Here is a 17,320-nt window from a genome sequence, read left to right as displayed (position 1 = left end):
GTTCTGCTACAGCTCACTTTTCGGAATAGCGCAGACGGTAACACCTTTCATGTTCTATGCGGTGCTGTTCAATAGTGGGAACAGTCTGGCCGACACAGAACTGCCCACATCCACATGGTATCTTGTAAATTCCGAGCGTTCTGAGGCCTACATAGTCTTTTACAGATTTCATTAGTTGCTGGAGGCCTGAAGATTGTGTCTATTTTATGCCTCTTCAGGAGCCGACTAATCTTCCCTGTTGTCGAACCACAAAACGGCAAGAATGCAACCTGCTTGTGTCTTTTTCTGGGGTCTTCTTCCTCTGAGGCTTGGATGACACTGCTTGTGAGATCTATTTGTTGTTGTAACCATTTTCCTTAAAAACTTTGCGTAAATGGCTGAATTCTCTCAGCAAATTTTCAGTGTCTGAGACGGTTTCAGCTCGATGTACGAAGGTCCTCAGAACTGACTGTTTGTGTGCTAGGTGATGGAAGCTGGTGGCGTGCAGATACCGATCCATGTAGGTGGGCTTGCGGTAAATGCTATGACCTAGAGACCCATTGGGTTTACGATGGACAATCACGTCCTAGAATGGCAGGGAACCCTCCTTCTCTACTTCCATTTTGAAGTTGATGTGGTCGTGGATGCTGTTGAGTTGCTCCAGGAACTCTTCTAAGTTTTCTTGTCCATGTGACCAAATGACGAAGGTAGCCTGAAAAGTCAGCTGTAGCAGAACATGCTCTGGAAAACGGACACCGAATTGCATTTGTTGAGATGTCTATTATTAAACAGACTAATGGATTCTGGGATAGTGTGATAATCGATGCCATAGAGATTAGAATTTCTGACAACACCTTCAATAGAGACAGTGCATTGCAGCTGAGTACAGTGTGGGATCCGGTGTTGAGGGAGTTGAAGCGGGCCCGGCAGTTGCACGGCTAAACATTACCATATATGGAGTGAGACCAAGCACCAGTGATGTCACGAGCGATGGCACAGCTATATAAGCACGGCAATAACAACCACATGACAGTCATCCACTTGACAATGGCAGAGGAGATTTCTTCTGAAAGCTCGTGGGCAGTAAATCACTTGACGCGGCTTGAAACCCGAGAATGAGTTATTAACGGATATAACTGCGAAAGCATGCATTCCTACATTCAAAATCTTTAAGTTGTTTGAAAAATGCTTCTTCATTATGTAATTTTACCTGCAGGCAATGTTCCCTGGCTCACACTCAACCTCTGTCTGATTTCACTCTGGGGGAGGGGGTAGGGTGTGTCATATTTAAGACTAAGTTCAAAATAATTGTACAAAACACAGGCTGAAAAAGTACCACTTGCAAAGAATGCACATGTAAAAAAACATATGGCAATACATAGGAAATAGAGTTTTGAGAATAGGGTCCAGACATGTACAAGGTGGACACAGCCTTTACAACGGATTAACATAATCATTTTATACAAAAACTGTATTTATATTTATGTTCAATAAAATACTTTTGCACTGGGAAATCAACTGAATTGCTGTTCTATGAAAAGCATTTGCTTTGTGCCAATCTGTACACAACTTTATATGCACATGACTAATATGGTGTAATTGAGGCACTGAAATTTGTTACATTTGTGAATCAACAGGTATGTTCAGCATTATAACATAAATAAGTCAAACAATTAAAATATCAAACTACGTGACTGTTAACACCAAGAAAGTGAATCCATGTTTAAATAAGGAATGGTGTGTGATCAAAGTATTTAATTAAATTTATTTTAATCTAGTTTTTATTAGCAAAGGGACTTGCTGGCATTCTAACAGACCATATAGGCATAGCATGATATTTATTCTCAGATATGAAACATGTTTATTAAAAATAATAATTTTCAGGTACATGCAAAGGACATAGAACATAACATTAAAAGAACACAGGAATGCTGAACTGTGAGAGATATCTGTACAATAAAAATAAGTTATAATGTGGTGTAACTTTAGTTCATGTCCTTCGAAAATTATCTGACAGCAGAACAAAAGAACAAAGGTAAGGTAAGAGGTATTTAGATATCTGAAGATTGACATAAAATGATCATATATTTTGGCAGCTGTTCTACGATCATATCACTCTGTAACACAAATAATTACTATAAACATTGAAAAATAATCAGGAAGCTCATTATTGTTGCTGACTGTAGTACCTAACAATAACTGGTACATTTGAATGTTTTTAAGCAATACAGTAAGTGCCAATAACACTCTTTAACATCTGATGGGAGAATTAATGTTTCAAAGTTGCTCTACGGTGGCCACTTCCCTCCCCAATGTACTAAACCTGACAAAATGAGTCATCGAAGATGAAACTTTTTGGGAAAATTAATTTTTCATTTCGTTCATAGTTTTGTTTTGACACAGAACTGAATTAGAATTTAAATTGTTTCACAATTGACCAGAAATGGTTAATCTATTCAAAATATTTGTAGCATTGTCAACTTGCTGCTAAAAACAACACAACTGATCATAGAAGCACATCATCTATTATAACATTCTGAAAATGTTGACAAACATAACACTTTTGTCCAGAATTGATACACAACACATATATTTTCTGCTTAAGGAGACATTAGTGACACACCTAGTATGTGAGACCCTCATCCATCAGTGAATAATCAACTAATGGTGTACCATTATGCAAATGATTACAGTGCTAGCACATTACATGTACACACCTGCACAGACATAAACATATATCTATATACAAATATGAATGATTGTGGCAATTCCAATAAATGGAACATTATTATCCATATTAGTATCTCTTTATGTACAACACACTTACAACCATTCATACGTGACTGTACAATGTAATTTACACACTTACATCAGCTTCTCATTTTCAATGGACGATTTCAGTCCACAGTATATACTACTTACAACACGTAAAATTTGTCATTACGGAAAAAAATCTCATTAAAACAGTTTCACTGTCCATAGCAGTCTACAGAGCAACTTACATACAACACTAAGCCTCAGTTCCTACCGAATATTACAATAAATGTTTATTCACACAAAGACTTACGAAAATCACACTAATATTCAAACTTTTCTCATAGTTCTTTAATTTACATTTTTTTTAAAAAAAAGTTTTCAGGAACTAGCTTTATTTAATGAAAATATTCACAAATGTACACTTCACTACACATTACTTGTTTTCAACAAGTTTTTCACGTAGACACTTTATTTTCTGTACAAAATATGCTTCAAGTGATTCTGCACATTTGAAGAATGGCGATTCTCTTGGATTATAATACCGGCAATTGTCAAATATTTTTGTCATGTCACCAATAAATTCACTTAACTTCTTGTACGATTTTTCATTTATCCTAAGTTCTATTGTCTGGAGATCTGGAAACATAAACAAATAAATTAGAACCAACAGCATGTACCTGAAAACATAAAAAAGTAACAACTTAACAACAAAACAAATCTCATTACTTGGCATTTAACGCTTTATTCAAAATGTAAATAAATTCAAGATTAAGATTTCCACTAACACAAACAGAATTCATTGTCTTAGGGGCAATTTGTTGTGGAAGAGTAAAAATTAACAGACCTGCATATTCTACAAAAACTCATCAAAGTAAAATTTAAAAAAGACAGAAATAAATAAATAAATAAAATACACTGAAGCACCAAAGAAACTGGTATAGGCATGCATATTCTAATACAGAGATACGTAAACAGGCAGAATGTGGCGCTGCGATTGGCAGTGCCTATATATGTCAACAAGTGTTTGGCGCAATGACAGGTTATCACAATTTAAGTGAGTTTGAATGTGGTGATATGGTCGGCGAACAAGTGATGGGACACAGTATTTCTGATGTACTGATGAAGTGGGGATTTTCCTGTATGACCATTTCACGAATGTACTGTGAATATCAGGAATCCAGTAAAACATCAAATTTTTGACATCACTGTGGCCAGAAAAAGATCCTGCACGAATGGGACCAATGATGACTGAAGAGAATTATTCTATGTGACAGAAGTGCAACCTTTCCGCAAATTGCCGCAGATTTCAATGCTGGGCCATCAACAAGTGGCAGCATGCAAACAACTCAACAGAACATCATCAATATGGGCTTTCAGAGCCGAAGGCCCACTCGTGTACCCTTGATGACTGCACGACACAAAGCTTTACCGACACTGGACTGTTGATGACTGGAAACGTGTCGCCTGGTCGGACGAGTCTCATTTCAAATTGTATTGAGCGGAGGGATGTGTTCGGGTATGAAGACAACCTTATGAATCTATGGACCCTGCATGCCAGCAGGGGACTGTTCATGCTGGTGGAGGGTCTGTAATTTGTGTGGGGCATGTGCAATTGGAGTTATATGGGACCCCTGATACGTCTACATACAACTCCGACAGGTGACACATATGTAAGCATCCTGGCTGATCACCTACATCCATTCATGTTTATTGTGCATTCCGACAGGCTTGGGCAATTCCAGCAGGACAGTGTGACACCCCACAAATCCCGAATTGCTACAGAGCAGGTCTAGGAACACTCTTCAGAGTTTAAACACTTCCGCACTCTTACAGATTTATGGACAGTCCTGAAGGATTCATGGTGTCAATTCCCTCCAGAACTACTCAGACATTAGTCGTGTCCATGCCACGTCGTATTGCAGCACTTCTGCATCCTCGTGGGGCCCTAAACAATATTAGGCAGGTGTAGCAGTTTCTTTGGCTCTTCAGTGTAAAAACTATTTGCTTGTCTTTACATTCTCCATTTGGCACAATTACATGTGGAAGACACAGTGATACACTGTGAGAAGAAAAACATCTCCATACTGAATACACAAGAATTAAAACAGATACATAAGTGCACTGAGCAGAGTAGAATTGATGAAGAAAAGGAAAGGTTGAACTTTGTAAGTAAAACAATATTTAATGATAACTGTAACACTCCCAAATCCTCTGCAAGATTATGAGTTAACAGCTCTCCCCTTAAATCTTCTTTATCTAATTTTGATTTTTCTTGCCATCAATTTCATTTACTTCTCTCTGGTGACATACCTTTAAAGAAAATCTAACTGTGGTACTACTCTAATATTAGGGTTTGATATTGTTAAACAGTTTATGCAACAATCAAGTTCTCCCAAATTCCAGTCCAGAGCCTTAACTGTAGTGAGCATTGACTGGTCTCTAAAATTAGAGAGAATTTACCAAACAATGTGAAAAAGAAATGACACACTTTTTGAATGTCACAGAATGTTTGACTTTCTGCACTCTCTGGATAGAATGAATCTTAGTTATGTTTGAGTCCCATAAGCATGGATAGTTAAATATATTTTAGTTCTGTACATCTGTGGCCAGTTACTATTCTGGTTATGAACTTTGAATTGTGTTGTTTGGAAGATAAAATTGACAAAAATAACCACTCAAGCTAGTAAATATTAAGGTTTTTCACAAACATTTCTGATGTGAATTTGTGTTTGGTCCACCCCTTGCTTGGTACGATCACAGTCTAACACATACAGTCACAACACTTCTGCTCCTCGTTGTTATACATTGCGACAGCAGTGCTCCAAGTGGTCAGACAGCTTCACTTATGTATACAATATAGGACGGGTGCAAATAGGATCTCTTATATTTGTATAGTTTTTACAATAGGGAGAATATGTAGTGTCACCAAAATCGGCAATACCCACCACATTTGTCTTTTTTTAGTTTCCTAAATTTTATTTTCTTCTAAGAACAATAAATGCCTTGTCAATAAGTGAATGTGGAACCTAAGAAATTTATGTGGAATGCAACACCCGCATTATTTAACATACCAAATAAACCACCACACCTGTAGTGGAAGGGAAACCCACACAAACATAATAAAACATCAAAAGCAATAAAATTATTTCTCAACACAAAAGAAACTAATTCCACAACTGATGCTCCATCTGAGCCACTTATAGGAACAATATTCAACATATTTGCTTTTGAAGCAAAAATAATTACATTTACATAAATATCTGTGTATCAGGAAGACAACTGAAGTGTAAGAATGTAAGAATCATTAGTTTCCATATAAAGTTGCTAACTGTAAACGAAGTGCCTGTCATAATAAGAAAGAACAGCAACAGAAAAATATGCTTCTCATGTATGAAATATATGTTTGTATTCTCTTACTTTAACTGGAGTAAGCTGCAATTATATACATATTCAAAAGTATTTATTTTCATGATCATCCATGTCCCTTGATCATTTACTAATGCTTGGAATGGAAAACTATAATAATAATTATTTTGTTAATTAAATAGAAAATAATTAAAAACAAACATTAATTTTATTGGCTGTATTTCTTGCCACTATGGGCAATTTTCACAGCAATGAGGGTTGCAACTGTATATCTTAAACTGTACTATAATGTAGAATTCTCATGCAAATCTTGTTATCTACATCTATCAATTCCACATGATAAATATTTTCATAAATTGATAAATGGTCACAGTAATAGGTTCAGTGTCCCCCCCCCCCCCCCCCCCCCCCCAAAAGCAGGTGACATAAAATGTGTGTGAGAATTTGATATTGTGGCAGCTCAAAATGCCAATCAGAATTACAGTTCTTCACTTGCTGAAATTTAAGGGTTTCACAAACTGATGATGAATTCCCACAATTTGAAAAACACAGTTACTAAATGAACTACAGTAGCATAACAAAACCTGTAACTGACAGTATTAAATTACAAATATGTTTAAACGCACTGTCACTGATTCCGTATACATTCTAATTGTGCTGAAAGAGCGATTTTACTACATCTGAATGCCAGTTATTAGCTATATTTTTTAAATTTACTAGCCGAGTAATCAGCATTGTCTAGGTATGCATTTATTTCCAATCTTCTATTAGTCCATCTCCTGCCACCCCAATCATTGTCCATCTTCTCCTGCCACCCCCCACACCATGGCCACCACCTCCCCCCCTCTGCCACCTTTTCCCACCCCCACACACTGTTCATCTCCCCCTCCCCCCTCTCTTTGTCCATCTCCTCCTCCTCCCTCTGTCCCATCTCCTCCTCATCCCTCTCCCTGTCCATCTCCTCCTCTTTTCTTTCTCTGTTTATCTCCTCTCCCCCCCATCTGTGTCTATCATCTCCTTCCCCATCACTGCCTGTCTGTCTCTTCACCCAACTTTGACCATAATTTCTTTCCATCTCTCTGTCAGTCTCATCTCCTCCTTCCCCTTCTCTCTCCACATTATCACCCCACCCCCATAGGTGGTCGGTAATTCTTACTGTCCCATATTTCTTTCCAGATTGTAAGTGATTTGGGTACCAAATTTGCCTGAAATAGTTCCAGGAATTTATTATGAGCTTTTACCAGTAGCTTCGCTCACATAAGCACATCAGATATATTTCACATATATCTATAGTGAATTTTGCCCAGCACTTTCATGTATTTTTGTAGGTAAATTCAACAGCATATAAAGTTAAACATCAAGCATGATGCGGAAGTTTTTCATGCACCTCGGTGTTTATGACGTATCTCTAGAACTACATATCGTTACAATGATATCATTTTGTTGGTACCTATAAATACAATCTTCAAAATGCATCGTGAATATAGTTTGTAACAAAGATGTAATAAATTATGACATCCTGCTTTGTGCAATTGCTGTACTGCATGAACTGCGAAAATGTAGTAAGTGATTCATCTTTTTGTAGGGTCGGTGAACAAGCAAAAGTCCATACAGGTTTGAAATTACGTGTAAAATTTGTTACAAGTCACTAAGTGTTCTCATTCTCAAATAATGGATGTATAAATCATGGGTACGCTTGTGTCGTTGTCTACACTGCTTTTTCACCCCCATCCCCACCCCTTTGGTAGGTAGTAGGTTCTTAACACCACAGTGACTCTTTCCAGCCAGTAAGTGAAATGTGTAGAACCTTACAAAGTTTTGCTGAAATCAGTCCACTGGGTTAGGAGGTGATGTGAAACATACATACGGATATAAATGCACCCATAACACAGGTACATCCATTTTTATAATATATATATGGATAACAAATCAAACAAAGCTGCCGTCAATTTGGAACATTCATTTAAACACGACAATCGTTTACTAAGCATGGTCTCACTGAAAATAGTATTCCTGTGAGCACTTCCAATTTTTGAACTGACTTACCCAGCTAGGCATAGGGAGATGTACAGTTGAATGTGGACTCCAAATCGTATTTCACATTAACAAATCATGTCAGAGATGAAAGAAGAATGCCAGCCTTTCTTTTGAAAGAAAAAGATTTAGGACCAACTGATTTAAAGTATTTGTTTTGTAAACAGAAACTCCTGATGTTTTTACTGTGTTTAGTTATAATTTTTATGACTAATTTTGCATTCACAGCCCTGATCTCAAGCTCACATTCTTGTTTACAGCCATGCTGTCAACCTGGAATCTGGCATCATTATTGGTCATAGATGAATTGTGACTAATGACTAGGGCCCAAGTGGCATGTGAGCTTATCAAATGATGTGAACCAAGGACCCAGAGATTATGAAAACAGATACCTACATAAAAATGTAATGTAGTGCACATAAATATGTTGAATGAGCAAATTATTGTACAGCTATACATTTACCACTCAATCACTGGAATGAGTACGGCATTAAACTGTCTAGGAGCAAGTCTCTGTTGCATTTTAAAGTGGTACAGCAACATAATAATCTTTGAAGGATATGCAGATGGCAGACAGATTCATTGCAAGAATCCTAAAAATGAAATTCAGGCACAAAGGAAGTATCTTACAAAACCCTTGTTTGAACATTTCCTTAGTATTGCCTCTCTGAGCCCTTACAAAGCTAGTTATGGATTCAGCACAGCTCTACAGGTATATAAGCTAGGAGAGTGGTGATGTCATACACTGAGCATCCATGCTGGGCAATATTAAAAATTTGTGGAAGGCTAGCTGTTTTATTTTTAACATGGGGAAATGCCAGTTATGTAATACCCCCTCTCTAGTGAAATGGAAAAGAACGCTTCCAGTCAATATCTCTGAGTAAGAAGGAACTCAATGATTGCCGTATATCCCAGCAGGCAATTCCAACAGGTGTCTATGCGTTACCAGCATGTGACAATGACAAAACCTTAAACTGCAACTTTGTATTGGCCTTGTAACTTTGGGAGAAACAAATTATTATTATTATTTCTTCTTCCTCAAATACTGAGAAACAGTGTAGCATGTGTTACTAGGCAAAACTATTTTCTTAACTGCAAGTCCAATAATTCTAAACCAGATTTTGAAACTGAGATAGATGAAGTGAAAATGGGCAACTGAACAGAGATTTATTATATGGTTGTGGTGAATGTCCAGTCCTTAAGTGAAATAGATTCTTCTGTAAAAGGTGCAGAAAAAGGGAAGTTCATAGTAACACAAGGAAAACTAATGCAAAATGGCCTCTATTCTACGGGACACAGGTAACTACTGTCCTATTGTAAATGTCAGTGTCGTCATGTAGATATAAAACTTGCAGTCTGAGATAACAGATAGTAATATATGCTTGTTGGATAATCCTTTCAACTGTTTTATTGATGGTATTTAATTCAAATGACTGGTTTCAAAATTATACAACTACATCTTCAGATGCACTTTTAACAGCAAGATGAAGTTTTATAAGTATCATCAATGAAACAGCTTACTGGATTATTAAATAACACTACATTAATAAAATACAGCTGAACAACTCCAAAGTTTGACTCACAACAATGAATCACACCAAAACAAGCAAGTGATACTTCAACTAACTGATGAGCAGGAGCTTTTTTAAAGTTGCACTTCTATGTAAATTTTACTAAAGAATGAGCAGGAACATTTCCCGTGGAACGTGACGAGTGAGTGAGTGGGTGGATGGATGGCTGCATGGACATCATAAATCTATAATAGGCAGCTATATTGAGAAGTGGGCCACAAGACATCAACAGTGTAGTAGATCATGTTTTATTCTGGTGGGGGAGATAATTTAAATGTAATGATAGCATGTACATTCTTCTAGAGGGAAGTGAAGTACAGTGAATAGAATTAGTTGAATCGGCACTTTTTTTAATGTGACAGATTTCATTAAAAAATTACCTAGATATACTTTGTGTTAATACTTATAGTGTCAGTTCGAAATTTAAACAGTAAACAAAATCTTTCTGTTTAGAATATACCGTTTTTTATGTTTACCTGCAGTACAAAGAGATCTGATTTATGAATAATTACTATTACTTAGTTAATATATATGTAGTCAGCAATTACTGATTTATTTATGGTAATAAAGCTGACCAAACAATTAAAAAAACTAATAAGAATGAAAGTTGGAAAACAGAATGTGGACATGATTCAAGCAAGTAAACTTAGTTCGGAAAATAATTCTTATGATAAGCATACTGAAAATGGGCAGTGAGAGACACAGAGGACACCTGAACCTAAGAGCTCAAATTTGACACTACAAAAGAATTAAAAAAGTGTTGGAGGGCAGGGAGGGGGGGGGGGGGGGAATGCCTGTAGATGTTTAAAATAATGCAAAAGCTTCTGTACTATGAATGCAAGAAATTGATCTAATCAGTCCTCAAGGGCAACACACTATGAAAAGTGAAGCAATATCCACAGCTGACGTTCTAAGCTGAGTAGAAGATTAATTTAGAGTTTCCAAAAGAGAAATAATGAATATGTTAAATGGAATGAAGGTTTTATTGTTATTAAAATGTTTTGTTAAGTTTTGTTTAATGATTTATGTATGCAAGATATAACAATAAATCTATTAATTTTATATAAGGCAGCCATTTATTATTGATAGTAGCTTTGTATATTAATAATTAATGGCTTAAGGAATTAAATGAAGAATATAACAGAAAATGAGCCCTCGTTTTTCTGAATATGTGAAGCACTTTGTAAAATAACCATTCCTCATTACCTGCTATGAAATGAGGTAGTTCTGAGATGTGGTAAACTGAAATTAGCAGGTATTTGTTAAAATCTCTTTCTAATATCAAAACATGAAACTCAAACTGTGCATGACTGGACTTACCCATTGGCTCTTTTATTACTTTATAGTAATCGGGTGCTTCATTTGGATCCACAGGCTCCATGAACGGCCAGGCACTTTTATGAGCCTACAAATTAATGGAAAAAAACATGAATATTTAGAGATAAATAATTATTACCGCACATATACTAAAACATTTACAAATAATATTTACCTGTAATTGCTTTATCAATTTTCTCAAGCCCTCGAAGTCCTTAGAATTCAAATTCTTCATATTAGCAAAATTTATGTTTGAATTTCGCTGACAATTAGGACAGATGTATTCATCTATATTGTCAGCTTCTGACTGCAGGATTCCAACACATCGACCATGGAACCAATCTTGACACCGATCGCAGCAAATATAAAACCTAGAAAGATTAATGATAATGAGATATCCCAATGAAATTATTCTTGAAGGTAAAATTGTGAATAGATTATGCATGAAAATAACAATCAAGAAAAGGTATTTATCAAATTATTGTATACGGTATTAGTATTTTCTGTGGCAGTATTCACCATCATCATCATTATTGTTATTTTACTGCATTTACTTCCTGGATTTTTCTCTCAATTATTGTTGGGGGCAGAGCAATCAACTACTTTAAGGCTGTTGCGCAACAAAGATTAAAAAACCAATCGCAAAGCACGATATTATGGACATAAAATAGCTGGTAATATTATCTGAAAGTGTCTCCTGGTCTGTTACAGAATGGTTCATTTGTGCACAAATGTACAAATCGACTGACATCTCTGCCCAAACTCTTTGCCTTTACAAATGTCTGCTTGTGTCTGTGTATATGCGGATGGATGTGTGTGTGTGTGTGTGTGTGTGTGTGTGTGTGTGTGTGTGTGTGTGTGTGTGTGTACCTGTCCTTTTTCCCCCCCTAAGGTAAGTCTTTCCACTCCCGGGATTGGAATGACTCCTTACCCTCTCCCTTAAAACCCACATCCTTTTGTCTTTCCCTCTTTCCTGATGAAGCAACCGTTTGTTGCGAAAGCTTGAATTTTGTGTGTATGTTTGTGTGACTATCGACCTGCCAGCACTTTCGTTTGGTAAGTCACATCATCTTTGTTTGTAGATATAAATAAATAAATAAATCTACAAGTGTCAATAAATTTTCTGTATCATTGTCATCTGCTTTTCCCACAGCTCCAAAGGGTTAAAAATTAAGTGATTAACTTCAATATTTATTCATGTTCTATAAAAGTTATGACTTGTTACTCATAAAATTCTCCACTTTCAGATATCCTCAAGCACGTGCAAGGGCTATCCAGAAAGTAGATTACATTTTTGCCTACAGGAACAATGGGAGGAGGTGGAATGGCTTTTGTCTGAGATTTGTCTGTTCAGTCAGCATCTAATTGTGACAGCATGAGGTTCATGTTGTTCCCCCTTATTCCACAATAAAAGTTTGAAATGTGTGCCACAACTGAAAATCTCACGAGTTGTGAAGTGCGGTAAGTTTTTGTTGGCAAGAAACTAAAAACTAATTGAAATATATCGGCACATGTGTGAAGTGTACACAAGCAATGTAATCACTTAAGGTGGAGTGCGCCACTGATGCATAAGGTTAAAAAGTGGCTGGACTAATGTTCACGATGAAGAGCAAGGTGGATGCCAAGCATTGAGGCTGATGAATTGGTCGTAAAGGTCAATGAGAAGATCCAAGAAAACCACTGATTCACAATGATGGTGCTGCAAAAAACTGTCAAACTCTGGAAAACTTAAGAAGAGGAATTCAAAATAAGAATAGCAGAAAGCTGAGTTCAGAAATTTAGTTCTTCCATGACAACACTCGACTACACATGGCAAACTGCACTCGAGAAGTACTCATTGCTTACTAGTGGGAGGTGCTTCCCCTTCTGTAATACAGTTCGGATCTAGGACCCAGTGACTGCTGTCTGTTTCCAATGATGAAGGTTTACCTTATGGGTCACTCTTTCTATTCTGTCAAGGAGTTCCTTGAAAAATTAAGCTGATTCTTGTTGTAGTGTTGATCGTGTTTACTTAAACTTATGGATTGACTTTTTTAGGGTTCATAAAATTTTTATTTTATCTGTTATTACTTTTATGTTGTAATTTCATGTACTGACACGTTCCATGACCTTCATGCAGTGCTTTCTCAACAACATGGAACAGGGCGGTTCAGGCAATAAGTGGTGCGAGTTTACTAACCTCTTGTCGACCCCTGTTCACAGGTCTGGGTATTTTGACATTTGCCTCTCAATATATGTATTCCTTGCTGTCATTTCTTGTTAATAATATTAGCTTATTCCCAAGAATAAGCAGCTTTCATTAAGTTAATACTCGGCAAAAATAAAACCTGTACTTGGACTGGACCTCCTTAAGTCTGGTGCAGAAAGGTGTGCAGTATACGGCTGCATCCAATTGCAATAAGCTATCGCTCAAATTAAAAAATCTTAGCAGTAATCCATGCACTTTCAAATCAAACCTGAAGAGTTCCCTAATGGGTCACTCCTTCTATTCTGTCGAGTAGTTCCTTGAAAAATTAAGCTGATTCTTGTTGTAGTGTTGATTGCATTTACTTAAACTTATGGATCGATTTTTTTCGGATTCATAAACATTTTATTTTTATCTGTTATTACCTTTATGTTGTAATTTCATGTACTGACATGTTCCACGACCTTGGAGTGTTGCTTCTCAATTTGGTCCAACAGAACTTGACATGTAAATAAATAAATAAAACTAGTTGAAGTCTCAGGTGGCAGAATTTTATGATGATGGAATTTTGAAGCTTGTTCATACCTATGAAAGTGCCTAAATTTGTACAGAGACTGACAAAAAGTAGTATTTATATGTCAGTTTCAAATTAATAAAACATTTTTTTTCTATACATTTTTCTAAATACCGAAGTATACTCTACTTTTGAGACAGCCTTTGTATTACAATGGCAGGTAATTTTGAAAGTGCCAGAGTCATCTGCACAGTATTCATACAGAATGTTTATGATTTGTGTCCAGAAATGTGATGTGTTCTCAACATAGCAAAAAGTCCATACAAACAAGGATCTGAAAATCATTCATTAGCAAGTTATGACAGGAATTACTTGTAGTGCCTCTGATTGTGTACAGCACCTCAGACATGCATTTTTACTTACTTTCTTCCTTACTTGCATCTCAGTCACCAGTTTCTGAATCATTGACTACTCAAGGGGGATCTACTGCATGTTCTGCTCAATCATCAGATTTGAATCCAATGGATTTTTACCACTAGACACTTCTAAAATCCTTGGGGTATTCAACTCTTTTTACCTAATGTCGGTGTTCTGAGGGAGCATATACAAAGTGGGTTTGACCAAATATAATGCACTCCAAAAATTATCAACACAGTATGGCAAAGCATGAGATGCAGGCTCAGGAAATGTCTCACAATAAACATTAGAAATAAACCCATGTGATTCACTAACAAAGGTTTTTCAAACCTGTATTCATGAGGAATTTCTATACTCAACTATCTGACCAAAAGAATCTGGACACCCCCATGTAATGCAAAATTGCCCAGCAGATGTCATGAGTACCACCAGTACAAAATGAGACAGGGAGAAGTATTCTGCCACTCAACTCACTGCGGGTCAACTCGTCGCACTCACCAACACACCCTGACATGTCTGTATGTGGAAAGGGAGGCAAAGTTGCCACCGTGGTTGAGTTCCTGCTCAAGCTGGCTGGGAACCATCATGACGGCAAGAAGAGGAAGGCAAAGAAAAAGCAGTGCAATCACTGCCAGAAACTGAGGCACATCGCCAAGTTCTGCAGGGCACAGTTGCACGCTTGAAATGCGTGAAAGCACATGATACATACGAGTGTGACAAACCACGAGATGTTGTTGACACGTGTGAACTGTGGTGACACTCACGCTGTCAATGCATGCAGCTGCCACTACATCAAGAGCTGGAGCTGTGGGAATAAGCAGCCAACGAAAAAAGTAAGGGTGCCACACATGAAGAGATGGTCTTATGGAGCATGGAACAAGATGCAGCAGCCCCCCCCCCCCCCCCCACTCCACCCCACACTCAAGAGGGAGAAGTACGCCGCACTTCCATGATGAAGAAGAAGAAGAAGAAGAAGAAGACAACATGTATGCTAAATTGAATGGGGCTTCTGATGGCGTGATGGCCACCTCAAAGCTGTTACTGAGGAGGGTGGCACTATGGGCAGAAGTCGTAGATGTCAGTTGCCAGTGGCAGCTGCTGAAGGAAGAACTGAAGGTTGAAGGTGGCAAAAGAAGAAATGTCTTCCCCTAACATGCCTGATGCTGCCACACAGACAATGCCTACTGTGGCAGCCTCCCGGGAAGAGGCTGCATCAGCAGAGGAACCAGATGCTTGCTTGCCACTCCGTGACAGTACCAATTCTCACCTTGATAACCCCTTCGCCCCTACTAATTATCCTAAACCTCCCTACCCCATAAGACACAAGATTTCACTGCTGAATAAGGAATTGTGGGATGTCATCATATCATCAATGTCTCAGTCAAGTGGATACAGGAGGAATACTGGTCTGGAAGAAGAAAGCCCGCCCAACCCTCGCGACCAGTATATCCTACAACAGCAACAAGAAAAAGATGAAGTGGAAGATCAAGGCTTCTAATAACTGCTAGCAACATGTGCTTTATTTGTGTCAGATAACCATCAGAACAACCCATTAAAGAGACATCACTATTAACACCAGCAGCCAGGAACAGGAGGAACAGCAACTATCTGCTCAAACACCTCACATCTCAGTCCCAAGACAAGGTATATCTGTCAACAGTAATGTGTTGTCAGCAGAGAAGCAGTAACAGCAGAATGAGGCTGTCAGGAGAAATCTGTGACTTCAAAAACAAATGATCATTGGATATCAACTGAGGAACAGATCCATCAGGGACACTTCAATTCTTCTAAAGCTGTCAACAAGTTGACAGTTGGTGATGTGATTATGAAGTGGAAATGTAAAAGAACAACCACAACTAAACCAAGACCAGGCAGGTGTCGTGTGCTGATGGACAGGGACCACAACACTTGTGAAGGCTGGTTGAACATAAAGTAAAACAAAAAAATCACATGAAAGCAGAGGAAGGGATCATTTGTGAGTTCCATAGTGCTGGCAGTCCAGCTAGCAGAATGATTGAGTGTAAGGTGTTAAAAAGAAAAGGGACAATGGTCAAGCAGCTTCTCGTAAGACACACATTTCCATCATCAATGCTAAGAAACACTTGATATCGTGCAAAGAGCAATGCCTAGACAGTAGGTGACTGGAAACGAGTGATTTGGAGTGATAAATCATGCTATATCCTGTGACAATCTGATGGAAGAATTTGCATTTGGCAAATGCCTGGAGAACATTACATCCCATCATCTGTAGTACCAACAGTGGAGGAGGTGGTGGCAGTGGTGGTGGTGAGGGTGGTGGCAGTGGCAGTGGTAGTGGTAGTGGTGGTGGTGGTGCTGTTATGGTATGGGAGTGTTTTCGATGGTTAGGGTGATTAGGTTGGTTGGTTGGTTTCGGATATAAAGGGACCAAACTACAGGGTCATCAGTCCCTTTTTCCTGACGCAAGCAAGGCTCAAGGTACAAAAACACCGAACACCACATCTAAAAAGAAAACGAATGGAATGAACAAAAAATGGAGAAAACATACACCACAAAGAAAAGTAGAAGAAGGTGTTAAAACCACAGAGCAGATGGCTGGGCTCGCTGATCATAATAATAAAAGACTATGAGCCAACGACTCTGCAACACATCAAACTGTCCACCCAAAAAAGACAAGGCGAGATGAACACATGTAGGGAAAAGGTAACCACCAAGACAAACAAATGCGAAGAAAGTGCGACAAAGTTAAAATGGAGGGAGGTTGGCGACCTCAGAGAGAAGGCTAAATGTCCATCCTTAGATGGTACGGAAAAAAAAAAAAAACAACCCTCATGAATTAAATGTAAAACTAAATCTGTTGATGAGGCATTGTCACCCAACATTGAAGGGAGGGTCCTGGGAAGGTTAAAAGTCTGCCGCAGAGTGGCTAAAAGTGGGCAGTCCAGCAAGGTGTAGACGACAGTCATATGTAAGCCACAGTGACACCGAGGTGACAGAGGGGGTAGCCACGTGCCAGCCATGTATGGCCAATATGGAGCCGACAGAGAACCACGGAGTCCCTGTGAGAAGCCCGCATGGAGGTCTTCAATACATTCATAGTCTCCTTAAGGGCACACAGTTTGTTGTGCATACTGAGATTATGCCATTCTGTCTCCCAAAGCAGAAAAACCTTGCGGCGTAATAATGATCGCAAATCAGTTA

At 38.0% G+C, this 17,320-nt stretch overlaps 1 protein-coding gene across 1 annotated transcript in view; it reads right to left on the bottom strand.

Moving 5' to 3' along the window:
* Positions 1-1,494: 1,494 nt before the first annotated feature.
* The window catches only part of LOC124716404 (nucleosome-remodeling factor subunit NURF301), a 274,017-nt gene continuing 258,191 nt past the window's right edge, over positions 1,495-17,320 (bottom strand). The window contains exons 37-39 of the mRNA XM_047243171.1: positions 11,200-11,395; positions 11,028-11,112; positions 1,495-3,372 (exon numbers count right to left, since the gene is read on the bottom strand). Of these exons, the coding sequence (XP_047099127.1) occupies positions 3,170-3,372; positions 11,028-11,112; positions 11,200-11,395 (484 nt within the window). The 3' untranslated portion in view covers positions 1,495-3,169. The remainder of the gene's footprint in view (positions 3,373-11,027; positions 11,113-11,199; positions 11,396-17,320) is intronic.

The sequence above is a fragment of the Schistocerca piceifrons genome, chromosome 1 (assembly GCF_021461385.2).
Source record: "Schistocerca piceifrons isolate TAMUIC-IGC-003096 chromosome 1, iqSchPice1.1, whole genome shotgun sequence".
Classification (NCBI taxonomy): domain Eukaryota; kingdom Metazoa; phylum Arthropoda; class Insecta; order Orthoptera; family Acrididae; genus Schistocerca; species Schistocerca piceifrons.
This window is presented reverse-complemented; position numbering and strand designations above follow the sequence as displayed.